The sequence below is a fragment of the Fomitiporia mediterranea genome (genome assembly GCF_000271605.1).
Source record: "Fomitiporia mediterranea MF3/22 unplaced genomic scaffold FOMMEscaffold_2, whole genome shotgun sequence".
NCBI classification, from domain to species: Eukaryota; Fungi; Basidiomycota; class Agaricomycetes; order Hymenochaetales; family Hymenochaetaceae; genus Fomitiporia; species Fomitiporia mediterranea.
Window position 1 is genome coordinate 1,832,117 of NW_006760387.1, and position 15,869 is coordinate 1,847,985.

Below are 15,869 nucleotides of genomic sequence, written 5' to 3' on the forward strand. Positions count from 1 at the left end.
CTTAGCTCTCCTCTTAGGATCCTCCTAAACCTGAACAATAGTTCTGGTAGACAGTAAATGTACTAATTTGTGTATTAATAAAGCTTTTGTACAGGAACACTATCTTCCTACTTAATGTGTTCTACTTCTAATCCTAGTATATAATACAGACAGAACCCTGAACTAGAATAGTTAGATTACTAAGTTTGTCCAACTATAGATAACTATTCAGGATTATAAGGAAAGTATTGAGTTTAGAGTTACTAACCTTAGAAAGACAGATGTCTTTATTAGATTCAAATAGCTTAAAGCTTACAACCCTACTATTAACTAGTTAGAGTAGACACTCATGTTTGATTAGTGTTCTGAGTCTTACAACTATCTTACACTACTGTCTCAAGTAGATATAAACACTTCTAATGTTACTAACAGTTCTAATAAAGGTAACCAGTTGTTCTTCTTTAACTAGAATAAATATGTGAACACATATTCTAGTTAAGACAAAACAGAGTCAATCTGAAGAATGTCTGAGACAGAACCAGTCTAGAACCCTCTTAGAACAACTCTACTCTAGAACACATATAGACTCAGCTTACTAGATTTTGTCTAAGAGTTTTCTAAAGTCTTTAGTAAAGAGGAATTTGACTAGCTTCCTAAACACTATTCTTGAGACTATACAATTAAATTGACTAAGGGTTTCTAACCTAAGGATTGTAAGGTCTACCTACTTAACAGAGACAAGTAAGAGGTACTTAATAAGTTCCTTTAGGAAAATCTTTAGAATGGCTAGATCCAACCTTTAAAGTCTCTTATAGTCTCCCCTTTCTTCTTTGTTAAAAAGAAAGATAGGAAGCTCTACCTAGTCTAGAATTATTGTTGTCTTAATAAAGGTACTATTAAAAATAAGTACCTACTCCCTCTAATTTAGGAGCTTATTAATAAGACACATACATTTAAGGTTTTCACTAAGTTAGACATTTGATAAGAATATAATAACATTTGGATCTAAGACAGAGATGAGTAGAAGACTGTGTTCTAAACTAATTACAGATTGTATAAACTGACTATAATGTTCTTCAGACTAACTAACTTGTTTATAATGTTCTAGTCATTCATAAATCACATTCTTACAGATCTGATTAACTTAGAGTATGTTAGTGTGTATCTGAACAACATTCTAATCTTCACCTAAACAGTCAAGCATTATTACTAACTAATCTAAGTAGTTCTATAACAGTTCTAAGATAATAAACTGTTTCTCTAAGAAGTAAAGTGTTCTTTTACATAAGAGTTAGTAGATTATCTAGACTTTGTAATTAGTAGAGGAGAGGTCTGTATGGATCCAGCAAAGGTAACTATAGTTTAGAACTAGTCACAATCTTAGAACCTGAAACAGGTCTAAGTATTCCTTAAGTTTGTAAACTACTACTAATACTTTATTTAAAACTTTAGTACTATTGTCTAGCCCTTTCACAATCTTACTAGTAAAGATGTTCCTTAGTAATAGAGTAATCAGTAACAGTCTGTGTTTGAGTCCCTCAAGTAGACTATTACTAGTAAGCCTGTATTAACAGTTCTAATAGTTGTAAACAAGTTCTGAGTTAAAGCTAACTCTTCCAACTTTACAAATAGAGTAGTACTGTTCTAGTTCATTAATAGAAAGTAGTGTCTAATAGTGTTCTAATCAGAATCCCTCTCTGTAACAGAACAGAACTACTCTATCTATAATAAGGAACTCTTTACAATTGTCTGTTCTCTAGAGGAGTAGTATTAATATCTCCTTAGTACTGTGTAAAAGTTTAAGATTTAGAGTAATCACCTTAATTTCTAGTACTTCTAAGTACCTTAGAAGCTTAACTACTATTAGGCTTACTAGATGTTAGAACTGTAGGACTATAACTTTGTACTAACCTACAAACTCAGAATACAAATAATGAAAACTGATTTACTCTCAAGACAAGTAGATTATAAAAGGGGGGAGAATAATAACAAAAATCTTGTTCTCTTAGACAATTCCTGTTTTGTGTCTGAGACAATCTAAGAGATTCAACTTGAATCTAAGAATATTAACTTTGTTGCCTACATATAGTAAGCTCTAAGACACATACAGGACTAGGTTGTAGTAAAGTAGTTAGAGAAGTAGGCTAGAGACTAGGAGAAGGATAAGGATAGACAGGTTTACTAGGAAGGCTAACTGTATGTTCTAAAGAATTAGAAGCTGTAGGAGGACATTGTCCAAGCTTATTACAACAATCTGACTGTAGAACATTTAGACTAACACAAAATACAGAAACTCATTACTTAGAACTACTAGTAGTTAGGAATGTAGAGGGAAATCCTAAAGTATATAACTAGTTACAATATGTACTAACAGACTAAGGCTTACTAGACAAGGGTTCAGACTCCTCTATATCTGTATTAGATTCTAGATCACTCTTAGGAAGAAGTCTTAGTAGACCTGATTAGTAAGCTACCTGAGTCTTAAGGTTATAATACTATCTGTATAATTGTTAACTGATTCTCTAAGCAAGTCTATATAGTTCTGACTCAAACAGAACTTACTTCTAAAGGTATAGTACACATTTATCAGGATTACATCTTCTAGTTGTACAGACTCTCTCAGAAGCTTATTCACAATTGTAGACCATAATTTGAGTCAAAATTCATGTAGAACTTGTATACACTTCTCAGAATTTAAGAGAACCCTTCTACTACATATTACTTACAGACTAATAGTCAAACTGAGTGAGTCAATTAAGAGATTAAACTCTATCTCTAGATGTTCATTAATCATTAATAGTCAGACTAGTCTGAATAGTTAGCTCTGACAGAATTTGTACACAATAACTAACAACACTCTGTAACAGGACAGTCCCTGTTCTTCCTCAATCATGAGAGACATTTATACTAGAGGACAGTTCTGAACTAGAACAGTAGCTCTGAATCTATAACAGACTTTGTAGAACAGATACACAAGACTAAGGAAAACACACAAACTCTTTTAGAGAAGATAGTATAGGTAGTAAAGTAGAACTATAATTAGAAGAGATCTGTAGCTAAGAATTACTAGCCTAAAGACAAAGTTATACTAGAAGCTACTAATCTGACTATGGATTACCTAATGAAGAAGTTGGACAACAAGTACTTTAAACCCTTTGTTATTAAAAAGAAGGTTAGTACCTCTGTCTACAAACTCTAACTTCTAACAACATGAAAGTGTATACACTTAGTGTTCAACAAGGTTCTATTGTCTTAGTACTATAATCTGAGTTTTCCTTTGTAACAAAGACCCCTACTACCTCTACCAGAACTTATCAGTTCTGAACCAGAATACAAAGTAGAGTATGTAGTAGATACTAAGCTAGTGTACAGAAAGCTTAAGTTCCTTATTTACTAGAAGGGATACTCAGTTGAAGAACACACTTGGGAACCTGTCAAGAATCTCACTTATACTACTAAGACAATCTGAGACTTCTATCAACTTCATCTGAGTGCTCTGTATTAACTCTACCTTACAGATTTCCAAACCCTACTATTCTGACCTATACTTAAGCTACTAACCAAGCCTAATGTTCACCAATCAGGACAATTGGTTTTAGAGGGGGGGTGATGTTACAGTTCTCTACTCTTGTATCTTTAGTTCTAAGGGTTCTACACCCTTCTGTACTAGAACTCAGGACTTCTGTCCCTTAAGAGTACTGTCTATAAACTATATGTATACTGACTCTTACTACTACCCCTCCTTACTTTATCATTCTGTTCCTTTGACCACCCTTTCATTCTTTGTTCATTCTATAGTCTCTTACCCTTTGTCCATCCCTTTATTCTTTGTACCTTTATCTTTGACCTTCCTTTCTTTCATTCTTCATAGCTTATCATTCTTAGTAGCTCATGCTCCCTGAGTACTCTTGTGTAGTTTAGTATATATAGGCATACAAGATCAGACTGGTCCTGTAGTCTTGATCTTGTCTACTCTAGGTAGTCCTGTACTCTTAGGCTCACTCTATATACTCTACTCTTGTCTCACTCTCTCTCTCTGTCTGTTCTGCAAGTTCCAACTATGTTCCAGTACTTGTGTTCTGTATTTCTGTTGTGTAGGATAGTTGTAGCCTGGGTCCCCTCACTGAGCCTTCAGGTCCCCTCTACACTGTTGCTAACATAATAGTGACAATACCCACCAATGTTATAATACAATTTTTTAAAAACAAACAGAAATAATGGACAGTATAGCAGATTTAAGTAGGCTACTGCTGGATGCAGAAGTAAGTAATATAATCATGATTGCTGCCTAGTAGTATGAGCTTGGATTGAGAGTATTGAATTATATGTTTATCTAAGTCTGGTTTGTGCTTGGTGATTAGCACTGCAAATTCATACTGAATCGTGGCCTTTGCACACACTCATTTGTTTAATTATCTATCACTACGGGTATACTAGATAATTGCAGAATGTTCGTTCAGTGTACAAGGGTCGACTATATACTTCATTCGTATGTGTGCAATAAATAAAGGGACTGTGCACAATACTATCGTTTGGCACCGAGTGAAAGTAGGCTGCGCATCATATTCTGAAGCCTTGTCCCAATACTAACGATCTCCTCTTTTGATTCAATCTGTGGCATGAACGAATACGGAGGTATACACAAATGAGCACAGTGTGGCACAATGCGTTGAATGCAAAGCAAAGTAAAGGTGATGACTCGGATGGAACTCACCTTCACACCCCACCTATTAAGATGTTCCGTTACCTTGTCAAATCCAATTGTTCCAGTTACATCAATCGTTTTCTTCTCGTGAGAGATGTTATAACTTTTAAGACCCTGAGGCCTCAAGTTGTTGAGCTTGTCTGCAAGGTCTTCCCGGGTTTCCCTGTAGTTCACCTGTGTCAGCTTCACAGGTAGACTCATTAGCAGGGTACAATAATGAGTTTACTGAACTGATATTTGAAGAGTAATGTTAGCAACGTTGTGTGCGAGAGGTTTCAATGGATACTGTACCTTGACTGTGTACTTGTATTTGTGTATCGGCTGCAGCACGTAAAATGCTTAATGAGTGCGCTGATGCATACGTTGTTAATATCCAGTGTGTATGCACCTTTTTAGATTCTTTGGTGTCACGGTCTTGCTTCGCGTCAGCCATTGTATCCAGGCACGGAGGTCTGGGAGGGACAGGGAATAAGCTGAAGTGCAATGCTAGGACACGACTAAGGGGGAATTATATATAGTAGGAACAACAGCGCGGGGAGACAGGGAACGTGGATACCAACATGGGACTTGCTCCGTTGTGCAGAGTCGCCGAGAGCAAAGGTTTCACAATGGCTAGGTGTATTGGAAGTGGCTGAAGAAGGAAAGACAGCTGCAAAGTAAATCTCCGAGTTTGGCCGACTTGGTGCCACATTGTTAATTGTTTAGAATAAGAACATATGCAGCAAATATAACACACACTTGTGCTGTAACGTTCTAAGAGTGAGGCCCGGAAGATAAATGTTATTATAATGTATGTTGTGGCATCTACAAAAGTCATTTATGTTGCTTTGTAATGTATGTTCAGACGGCCGTAGAATCCGCCGCACATTACTGTAGTACTGGTACTTCGTGGACAAATTCGATTCAAGAACAGTAACAAACTCTATTTCTGCCGTATCGAGCAATAGCCATAGCTACAAGTACACAAAATCTGCACAGCACAGAACGTGTCCGCCTGATTAATGGGGACTGAAAAATTAGCAATTACTAATTGAAGTATCTCTAACACATGTGTTACACATGATCAACAGGGGCGCGAATCTCATACTCCGCTTCCGACTTCACTTCTTCTCCAGGACCCATGTCCGTCCACTAGATATACTTTCCTTTTTCGGTTACCACCCTCCTGTGCCCAACGCACCTTCACTGGAGACTTGTCAGGCACAGATGCCCTCGGAACGTCAATAACTGCATCAGGTGCAGCTCCATCCAGGCCTTCGGGGGGTTTGGTTAAGGACTTTCATTCCTCGTCCGACGACTCTCCAATATATGGAATGGCATTGCAAACTTGAAATCCTTTCACAGGGAAGCCATGTTCATTTTGGACAGTTGTACAGATTTTATATTTTGTGACCATCACTTATTCGATGTATACAGAGCCACAAGATGCAACGACTAATGGCAGACAAGTGCGATTGATGCTCAAAGCCGGATCTGGACTGAGCAGACATTTGTAGGCTTCCCCTGGACCGACGTCCTTTAGTTTCACATTTGAATTACGATCATTCTCGTACAGCAAAAGAAACAGCAGGAACGCCAATAGTTGTCTTTGACACACGACTGCTGTCCAGGAACGCATTCATAGAACCAGGAAGTAGGTGATACTGGTTAGTGTCCTTGATTTCGCACCGTACAACAGGTCATGGTCAGATTTGATAACGAATCAATAGAAACAATTAAACTAGTACCTGTAGGGACGACATAGGCATTGGCTGCAGAACTGCAATGTAGTTCACCTTTGCATCAAACGACAGATAAGCAATGACAACCTTAATTTGTATTGTCGGTTCGCTAGGGATTATACAGGTACCATCAATCTGGAAGGAGCTAGTCGCGGCATTCTTGGTCACTACTGTCTTTTCCCTATCCCGTGCGACACTGTTGTCATTACCTGTAGTGGCTGGTTCTGGTTCTGGAATTGTTTGGACCATGATGGCTTGCCAGTCGTCATGGGAGACCGATGATAGAGATCTCATTCTGCCCTTCTACAAGGTCTGCGATAAACATGCGGAAGACCTGAGCACTGGAGCAGCAGGTGAAGATAGTGGCAGAACAGACATCGTGGAGGGTTGCGTCGATGGAGATAGTCATGGTGGAGTAATGCAGAGCTGCGTGCACATCCTATGTCTCAGTTCTTTGTCGCACCACAAAATGGCCCAGCCTCTATCGTAGAGTACCCAAGCAATCGATCTATCCATTAATCTCATCACATAAACGCCATGTCAGGTCATTTATCTCAGGGTACAATTACACTATACGTTGTACATCACACAGCGTGCGCACTAGGCCAGATAAAACTGCCAGCCATCAATTGAAGTACTCCTCGCGCATGTGCCACACATAATTCTCGGGCGCGCGAACCTCGTACTCCGCTTCCAACTTGACTTCTTCTCCAGGACTCAAGTCCACCAACCAGACATACTTCCCCTCCTTCTCGCCACCCTTCTCTTCCCAGTGCACCTTCACTGAAGATTTATCAGGTACAGATGCCTTCGGAACGTCAACAACTGCGTCAGGTGCGGCTTCAGCCAGGCCTTCGGGGAGTTTGATTACAACTTTGATCTCCTTCTTGTCCGACGTCTCTCCAGTGCTGGGAGCGGTATCGCGAACTTGCAAACCTTTGACGGGGAAGCTATGCCCGTTCTGGACGATTGTAAAGATTTTGTACGTTGTGATCTTCGTTTGTGCAACGTATTCAGAGCCGGAAGTTGTAACGACTGGTGGCAAACGAGTACATTTGATACGCAAAGCCGGGTCAGGCCTGAGCGTACATTTGAATACTTCCTCTGGATTGACGTCCTTTAAGATATATAAACACACATATATAAGTGTCGCCCGTAAATGTGGGGAGGAGCATTACGCACGTTGAGAGTGGTCTTTGATACTGGACTGTTGTCTAAGAACACATTTACGGAACCGGGAAGCAAGAGATACTGGCTCGTGTTCTTGACTTCGCACTGTGTAACCAAACTGTGATCAGTACTAGTCATGAGTCGAAAACACTGTGAAATAGTACTTCAAGGAACGACGTGGGTGTCGACCGCGGAACCGTAATATAGTTCATCTTCGCATCAAAGGATAGAAGAGCAATTGCGACCTTGTGTGCTGTCCGTTCGCTAGGAATCGTGCAGTTTCCGTCAATTCGGAACGAACTAGACACGGCGCTTTCAGTCACAATTGTCTTTGTTTCACCCCAAGCAATATCATTGTTGTCACTTGCAACGGCCATTTCATATTGGGGTTCGACGGAGTGCCAGTCACCATGATCTTCAGCGGGTGAAGGTGAACGTCGGCGACGATGACCCTCAGCGGGTGAAAATGAACGTGAACGGGAACGTGAACGCGAACGCGAACGCAAATACCCACGCCGGTAGAAATAAACTTCGTCGGGTGAAGGCGAACGGCGGGATCGTGATGATGGTACGATAACGACACGAGGAGGAGAGGCAGGAGGACAAAAGGCAGGCACGACTGTGTTCGACTCAGTTGCAGACTGCCCTGGCTGCGACGCCGGCAGTACACAAGGTTGGACATGTGCAATTGCCTGCACTGCGCCAGGACTGATCTTCATGGCTCGTCTAGTGGGAATCGACGTCCACGTTCCCGGCCTTGCAGTGCTAACAGAGACTGCTGTGTCGCGCCAGTCCTCGCCCGTATTCTGCTGGATGGATGCACGATAGTGCAGCGACACAGTACGAGAAGGCTTACCATCCTCTGTGGTAGCGTGCAAGTCATAAGATGGGGACCACGATGCATTGCTCACCACTGAACCGTAGTGTCAGCAAGAAACAGTGCCAAAGCTCTAGAATTACATACTATAGGTGAGCGTGACTTCAATCTTGCGAGCACGCTTAGCCATGATAACGGTGGTGACACGACCACGAGCTGCAGGTTTCTGACGTTCCTTCCGCAGTCTTCGCCTTTCCTTCTCCATCTCTTCGTCCAACTCTGCGATCTGCTCGTCGAATGCTTTAGCTTCCTCAAGCGAACTTGCGCCACGTTGAACAAGAGTATCCATGAATGAAGTTATAGTTTCCGGAGTGGTGTACTCGGCAGTCATAGAGCGTCCGTACTGTACCATGATATCTGCTGCTCTGCCCCGCAGTTTCTTCTCGCCCAGTAACACTTCACGGCGACGCTCGAGGGCCCTCAGCGCGTCACCATCCGAACTCGGAGGCATATCACGCGCATCGATGACAGTACACACAACATCAAAGAGCACGGCGTCTCCGAGACCGGTGACGCGTGCAGAGTCGATGTCCATACAAGATGGAAGACCAGTGATGGAGAGCTCATTTTGCCCTTCTTCGAGGTCTACGGTAAAGGTACGAACGATCTCAGCCTTAGAGGAGCTGAAGACTGTGACGGCTTTGACGAGGTGTTCGGATGCGTCGATTGAGATAGTCATGGTCGTGTAGCACAGAGAGTATACCGCGAGTTAGATGTCCAGCAAAAGTGAGAAGTGTCCGTCTTTTACATGTGAATTTGCATAGCCACACGCAAAAAAAGCGGAGAGGACTCGCGCCCAGTACCAACATGCATAATTCCATTCCTTGCTTAGGACACTATTGCGGTGTTACACAGCAATAAAGCACGCAGATCTAGATAGATGATCATGATGCAGAACAAGTTGTAAGTATTATTGAGTATTACGTGCCTTTTATGTTCACATTCGGATCACATGTTCTGTGATGCTTCTGATTGAAGTTATTCACACGCTCAATCTCAATCGCACCAAGTTATTCACACTGCCGACCATTTTGCAAGATCGAGCTCGCGCCCTAAGCAACCGAACCTTTATCCACCAATCTCACCATATAAAGTCGATTATCTCTCAGAGTCTCCGATTTGCATACCTGTAGACAGATCGGAAAACTTAATCCTTAGCTTGACGGTGTATTATCGAACTCCGAAAAAGTTACGACTTGACCGGAATAAGGACCAGAACTCTGATTGGTTTTTACATGGACCAAATGTTTGGCCTAAGGCTGTGCGAACTCATCTTTGGAAGCACAGCCGTAATACTTGTACCTTATGCATGGCGGTCCTGGCGGGGACCTGTAATCAACAAGGTCGGTGTTTCTTCAATCCAGAAAAGTATAGATGAGGCACGCCATCGTTTCTCCGTGCCCGTCGCAGTCAGTTAACTCGTTGCAGATTATCGTCTTCGACCAACGGCCATCGGGAAAATCGGCTCCGTATGTGGTAATAGTACTCATACTTACGACCGCTTTGAGTATATGCGCACAGGTCAGCCTCTTGTGAAGAGAACACGTGATATTCGGGGTTGTCCTCACTTTAGGAGAAACCCTAGACTTCCATGTGCCGCAGTAAAGGATGCATATCGTGCGCGACGGCATGACAGACATGGTCAATCTTAAAGTGTCGCAATCTTCGCCTCAAGATCTGGGACGGCCGACGTTACCCGAGAGCTGTCTACGGTGCAGCGTGGTGACAGGAACCCGCACATACAACGATCCACCCAATATAAGACTGAAGAAATACAACCTCTGAATCCCAAGTGTAGGTGACGTGAGCGACAGAACGTTATAAGCACCTGAATCCAACGTGCAAGTAGTCCAAACGGGCGATGCCATGCGCAGTATAATGCACAATGGCTTGTTCTTCAAAGCCTTTAATTGGGTCACGTCTGAGCTCATATGATGTGAATGTATCGATCGAAAAGTACAAAATATCAGTGACTCAGTGACAATTGCGTACATGCCTGGGTGAGCCGGTTTGGAATGTCGTCAGACGATGAAGGTGAACCAGATGATGCGGCCAATGGAGAGGAAAATAACAGCAAGACTACTCTGTTCATTAGCCTGGCTTGCAATGTAGGATTTATATAGCATGTGTGTTATGTGTGTTATGATCTAAGGGAAAGGTCTCTATGAATGATATGTTATTGTTTGTTGACATGACTTTTTTGACTCATCTACGAAAGGACATTTATGCTGATCCTTAACTTACTGTTCACTGTCTTATAGGAGTGTAGTTGACTGGATATTACTATCAGCACTGGTGCTTATATTTTAGGGAAGAAACTAGATCAGAAACAATCGCAATCTTCATTTTTGCCGCGTTGCGGGACAACTTTAGATACAAGTACACTAGATACCGTACATCATTGGCCAATTGAGAATGGTTTAAATAAACCGTCAATCAATTGAAGTGCTCCTCGCGCATGTGCCACACATAGTTCTCGGGAGCACGAACCTCGTACTCCGCCTCCAACTTGACCTCCTCTCCAGGACCCAAGTCCACCAACCACACGTACATGCCCTCCTTCGCACCACCTGTTGGCTCCCAACGCACCTTCACTGAAGATTTTCCAGGCACAGATGCCTTCGGAACATCAACGATTGCGTTAGGAGCAGCTTCAGCCAGGCCTTCAGGAAGTTTGATCACGACTTTAATTTCCTTGTTTTCTGCAGCCTCCCCAGTATTAGGAGCAGTATCACGGACTTGCAAACCCTTTACAGGGAAGCTATGTCCGTTCTGCACAGTCGTACAGATCTTGTACGTCGTGATCTTCGTCTGCGCAACGTACATAGAGCCGGAAGTCGTAACAACCGGCGGCATACGAGTACACTTGATACGCAAGGCAGGATCTGGTCCGAGCGTACATTTGAAGACTTCCTCCGGATTGATATCCTGTATCATTGTCTGTGTTAGCATTAAAATGGTACATGCAAAAGGAGTAGTACAAACAAAGATATTGGTCTTTGACACAGGACTGTTGTCCAAGAATACATTCACAGAGCCAGGAAGCAAGCGATATTGGCTGGTGTTCTTGACTTCGCACTATAGATACAAGGCACGTCAGAATTGATAATGAGGCGATAGTATCAATGAAGCTATTACCTGAAGGAATGACATTGGGGCTGACCGTGGAACCGCAATATAGTTCACCTTCGCATCAAAGGACAAAAGAGCAATGGCGACCTTGTGCGCGGTTAATTCGCTGGGAATCGTACAGTCCCCGTCAATCCGGAAGGAGCTGGCCACGGCACTTTCTGTCACGATCGTCTTCGTTTCACCCCACGCTGCGTCATCGTTGTCACTCGCAACGACATCTTCTGGTTCTTGAACAGTCTCAACAAAAGTCTCGACAGGTTGCCAATCGTCAACAACCTCGGCAGCTCCGGTAGGACCTGGTGCAGCATGTGCAGAACGCCGGCGCGCGCCGCCAAAAGCCATTGTTGCAGCCGGCGGTGGTGCAGGAGCAGAGCCAGGAGGGGGAGGAGGAAGAGGAGCCCGGCCAAAGAGTCCGGAGCTAGTGTTCGCGTTATTGGTAGCTGAATTTCCAAATGTAACCTGTTGCTGCTGCTGCATCACTTGACGTTGGACAGGCGCACTTGCCTTCATCGCGCCTATGCTCTTGCTGGCAAAGACCGTATTTTGTCCAGGGCTGATCTTCATGGCTCGTCTACTTGGGATGGATGACCATGTCCCTGGGGTTGCAGTGCTGACAGAGACTGCCGTGTCCCGCCAATCCTCGCCAGTATTCTGCTGGATGGACGCACGATAGTGCAGCGACACAGTACGAGAAGGCTTACCATCCTCCGTGATAGCGCGCAAGTCATAAGACGGGGACCACGACGCATTGCTCACCACTGAACCATGATGTCAGTAAAAAAAATAGAAGAACATCTGAAAATTACATACTATAGGTAAGCGTAACTTCAATTTTACGAGCGCGCTTAGCCATGATGACGGCGGTGACCCGACCGCGAGCCGCAGGCTTCTGACGTTCTTTCTGCAGTCTTCGCTTCTCTTTCTCAATCTCTTTGTCTAACTCTGCGAGTTGCTCGTCGTATACTTTAGCTTCGTCAAGTGAATTTGCGCCGCGTTTAACGAGTGTGTCCACGAACGAGGTTACAACATCGGGAGTAGTGTACTCCGCGTTCATAGAGCGCCCATATTGCACCATGATATCTGCTGCTCTGCCGCGTAATGACTTCTCACCCTCTAGCACTTCGCGGCGACGCTCAAGTGCCCTCAGCGCGTCACCGTCCGAGCTGGGAGGCATATCACGCGCATCGATAACAGTACACACAACATCAAAGAGCACGGCGTCTCCGAGACCGGTGACGCGTGCAGAGTCGGTGTCCATACAAGATGGAAGACTGGTGATGGAGAGCTCATTTTGCCCTTCTTCGAGGTCTACGGTAAAGGTACGGACGACCTCAGCCTTAGAGGAGCTGAAGACCGTAACGGCCTTGACGAGATGCTTGGACGCGTCAATAGAAATAGGCATGGTGGAACTCAGAGCAGAGAGTATACCGCGGGTCAGATGTCCAGTACTAGTGATTTGTGCCTGTCTTATATAGCAATTTAGCAGTGCATAGCCACCCAGCGCTCCCGATGCTCGAAATGACTCGCGCTAGTACGAGTATTCATCGAATCATCGTTTCCTGGGAACACTGCGAACTGCGAGTATTACATAGCAATCAAGTACAAAGACTGATGATCATGGCGGAGAACAAGTTGTATCTGTAGCGAGCATTACGTAATGAAACACCTCTCATGTTCCTACTCGGATCACGTTATTCACTACCATACTATGATCCTATGGTCTTCCATTTCTCACTCTCTCAAGCCCATCTCCCCTTCTTTCAATCGCCTCAATCGCACCAATTTATTCAGAATGTCGACCATCGCAAGATCTGCCCAGCCCGCGCCCGTGGAGCAACCCAAGCAGTCGAATCTTTATCCACCTATTTCACCATATAAAGTCGATTATCTCAAAGTCTCCGACTTGCATACCCTTTAGTCAGTTTAGCTAGAATTCTTTTACTTCTTAACTTGACTGTCTTTCAATAAACTGCTCCCAAAAGCTACGACCTGAGTGGAAATAAAGACGGGACTCCCGGTTCGTTCAGTTGGAACAAATGCCTCTCCCAAGGCTGTAAACTCATCTTTGGAATCACAGTTGTATTCTTGCATGGTGGTCCTGGTGGAGGCTGTGACCAGCAGGACCGATGCTTTTTCAATCCGGAGAAATATAAGGCACGCCCATCGCTTCTCTAAGTCCATCGCTATCAGTTAATTCGGTGCAGATTATCCTCTTCGATCAACGTGGCTCGGGCAAGTCAACTCCGTACGTAGCAAGGGCATCAAGTCCTATGTATTTAGTCACAGAGTCTCTGATATTTGCACACAGATCAGCCTCGCTTGAAGAGAACACAACCTGGGATCTCGTAAAGGACATTGAGAAACTCAGAGAACATCTTAGTATAGACAAGTGGCATGTCTTTGGTGGTTCCTGGGCAAGTATTGTTGCTTATCTGCAATACTCAGGAAAATACCTAATATCGCATTAATAGGGTTCAACATTGTCATTGGCATATGCACAGGTGCTCTCTAACCCCTTAACTTAATAGTGCTCTGTTGACGTGACAGCAGAGTCATCCGGATAGGGTCAAATCTCTCGTCTTACGAGGAATCTTCACTCTTCGTCGCAGGTTTGATAAATTAATACTCATTCATTGAAATGCAATATTGCGTTACTTAAATGGATATTCCTATTAGCGAACTTAACTTCTTCTATCAAGACGGTGCATCGCATTTATTCCCTGAAGCATGGTAATGTCCAGTCCATCTTTACCTCATTCCTCTTCTCTCATTGCTATACACTAATGCAGGGACGAATACATCGCGCCCATCCCAGAGGCAGAAAGAAAAGATATGATCCTTGCGTATCACGCACAGCTCAACGCTGCTGACGAAGAAGTACGCCTTCGTGCTGCGAAGGCGTGGTCCAAATGGGAGTAAGTGCCGTAATCTGTCTATTATCAACTTTAGCCCATCCTTAGGACGAGCAATTTCTTCATTTTACTGATTCTGACGGATAAATCGGTGTACTTGATAGGATGTGGACATCCAAGCTACACGTCGACCCCGAGTACATCGCGCGTGCAACTGAGGACGACTGGGCAAAGTGAGTCCTACTGTCTTCTTTCTTATCGTAAATTGTAACAGACACTCACGTAAATCTGCCCGATTTCTTTTTTGCGCACATAGTGCTTTTGCAAGGATTGAGAACCACTATTTCGTCAATGGCGTACGTACCTTTTAATAGTCGTTCCTTCCTCGCCTTGCCTTGCTCCTCTTCATTTTGACGTGTTGTGGTTCTAGGGATTCATGCGCGACGGACAACTTCTGGAGAAACAAGAAATCGACAAGATGTGTGTCTTTCCCCTCCCTGCAATGACTTCCGGAAAACTGAACATTAGATCCTGACTTCCTACTTTCCGCTGTCCACTTGCTATTTTCCACTTGCGCACACCTCGTAACACCAAAGCCGGCATATACCCACCATCGTCGTCCAAGGCCGATACGACGTCGTCTGTCCCGTATGTCCATCTCACCTATCCTTGCTTTGTCCTTTCAGACTTCTACCTTTTCCGTATTTTCGAACTTACCGTAATGACGAATACAGATCACAACGGCTCACGCTCTGAAGAAGGTACGTTCGCTACTCATTTGGATTCCAAGAGATATAGATACAATAAATTCTACACGATATTAATTGTCTTGATTTTTTTATAGGTCTTCCCCGAGATCGAATTACACGTCGTCCCCGATGCCGGACATTCCGCTCGCGAACCCGGGATTGCGAAATTACTCGTCGAGGTACGCTCAAATCCATCCTATCTAATTGCTATTTATGACACTAAAAAAAATGTATTACTTACTCCCTTGCTGATCCATCTAATTAATTATCTTGAACAACTTATAGGCAGCAGACAAGTTTGCAGACTTGTAGTGATCTACAGTGCTCTGGGGGGTTATTTACAGCTGATGATAAGGCTGACGACGGTACAATGCACGATACCCCGATTTGTATCATGTACTCATATGGTGAATAAATGTACACTTTCGATATACGTATCTACGCATACGAAGTAAGGAAATTCAATCCAGGGTTTCTAGACAACATCAGCGTCATCTTCACACTATCATTGTTTACACCAACTACCCTATAATCTCAGAGGTACTTAAGTATATATAATAACTTATACATGCACACAGTCCATTCGTCAGAAATCAAACGAGCAAAAGATAAGCAGAAAAGAGAAAATTGTACATTTCATTCTTCATTCATTCGAGTGTGATACTGATACTTCTATAGGTATTG

The 15,869-nt window shown here is 43.3% G+C and overlaps 3 protein-coding genes across 3 annotated transcripts; 1 reads left to right on the top strand and 2 right to left on the bottom strand.

Annotated features, from left to right (window-relative positions):
- Window positions 1-6,691: 6,691 nt before the first annotated feature.
- FOMMEDRAFT_17058 (uncharacterized protein) lies at window positions 6,692-9,152 on the bottom strand. The gene is made up of 4 exons (XM_007262731.1): window positions 8,540-9,152; window positions 7,740-8,488; window positions 7,588-7,680; window positions 6,692-7,522 (listed from the first exon to the last, which is right to left on the bottom strand). The coding sequence occupies exons 1-4, from the start codon at window positions 9,129-9,131 to the stop codon at window positions 7,031-7,033; spliced, it is 1,926 nt and encodes a 641-aa protein (XP_007262793.1). The 5' UTR covers window positions 9,132-9,152; the 3' UTR covers window positions 6,692-7,030.
- Window positions 9,153-10,803: 1,651 nt separating this feature from the next.
- Window positions 10,804-13,131, bottom strand: FOMMEDRAFT_117379 (uncharacterized protein). Its single transcript, XM_007262732.1, has 4 exons — window positions 12,395-13,131; window positions 11,591-12,342; window positions 11,438-11,530; window positions 10,804-11,380 (listed from the first exon to the last, which is right to left on the bottom strand). The coding sequence occupies exons 1-4, from the start codon at window positions 12,984-12,986 to the stop codon at window positions 10,889-10,891; spliced, it is 1,929 nt and encodes a 642-aa protein (XP_007262794.1). The 5' UTR covers window positions 12,987-13,131; the 3' UTR covers window positions 10,804-10,888.
- A 245-nt stretch (window positions 13,132-13,376) lies between these two features.
- Window positions 13,377-15,572, top strand: FOMMEDRAFT_144537 (proline iminopeptidase; the record flags this gene model as incomplete). The annotated part of the gene is made up of 16 exons (XM_007262733.1): window positions 13,377-13,501; window positions 13,567-13,601; window positions 13,662-13,738; window positions 13,789-13,829; window positions 13,893-13,998; window positions 14,056-14,085; window positions 14,135-14,193; window positions 14,261-14,314; window positions 14,374-14,499; window positions 14,601-14,669; window positions 14,753-14,792; window positions 14,867-14,916; window positions 15,033-15,084; window positions 15,171-15,197; window positions 15,281-15,364; window positions 15,471-15,572. The coding sequence occupies 16 exons, from the start codon at window positions 13,377-13,379 to the stop codon at window positions 15,495-15,497; spliced, it is 1,002 nt and encodes a 333-aa protein (XP_007262795.1). The 3' UTR covers window positions 15,498-15,572.
- Window positions 15,573-15,869: the final 297 nt, after the last annotated feature.

Bases quoted from the DNA above. Each gene is read 5' to 3' on its own strand.
- FOMMEDRAFT_17058 (XM_007262731.1), bottom strand. From the start codon at position 9,131: ATGACTATCTCAATCGACGCATCCGAACACCTCGTCAAAGCCGTCACA. The intron at 8,489-8,539 runs GTATGTAATTCT...ACTACGGTTCAG, and splicing joins TGAAGTCACGCTCACCTATA to TGGTGAGCAATGCATCGTGG. The intron at 7,681-7,739 runs GTACTATTTCAC...TTGGTTACACAG, and splicing joins CACCCACGTCGTTCCTTGAA to TGCGAAGTCAAGAACACGAG.
- FOMMEDRAFT_117379 (XM_007262732.1), bottom strand. From the start codon at position 12,986: ATGCCTATTTCTATTGACGCGTCCAAGCATCTCGTCAAGGCCGTTACG. The intron at 12,343-12,394 runs GTATGTAATTTT...ATCATGGTTCAG, and splicing joins TGAAGTTACGCTTACCTATA to TGGTGAGCAATGCGTCGTGG. The intron at 11,381-11,437 runs GTTTGTACTACT...ACAATGATACAG, and splicing joins TGTCAAAGACCAATATCTTT to GATATCAATCCGGAGGAAGT.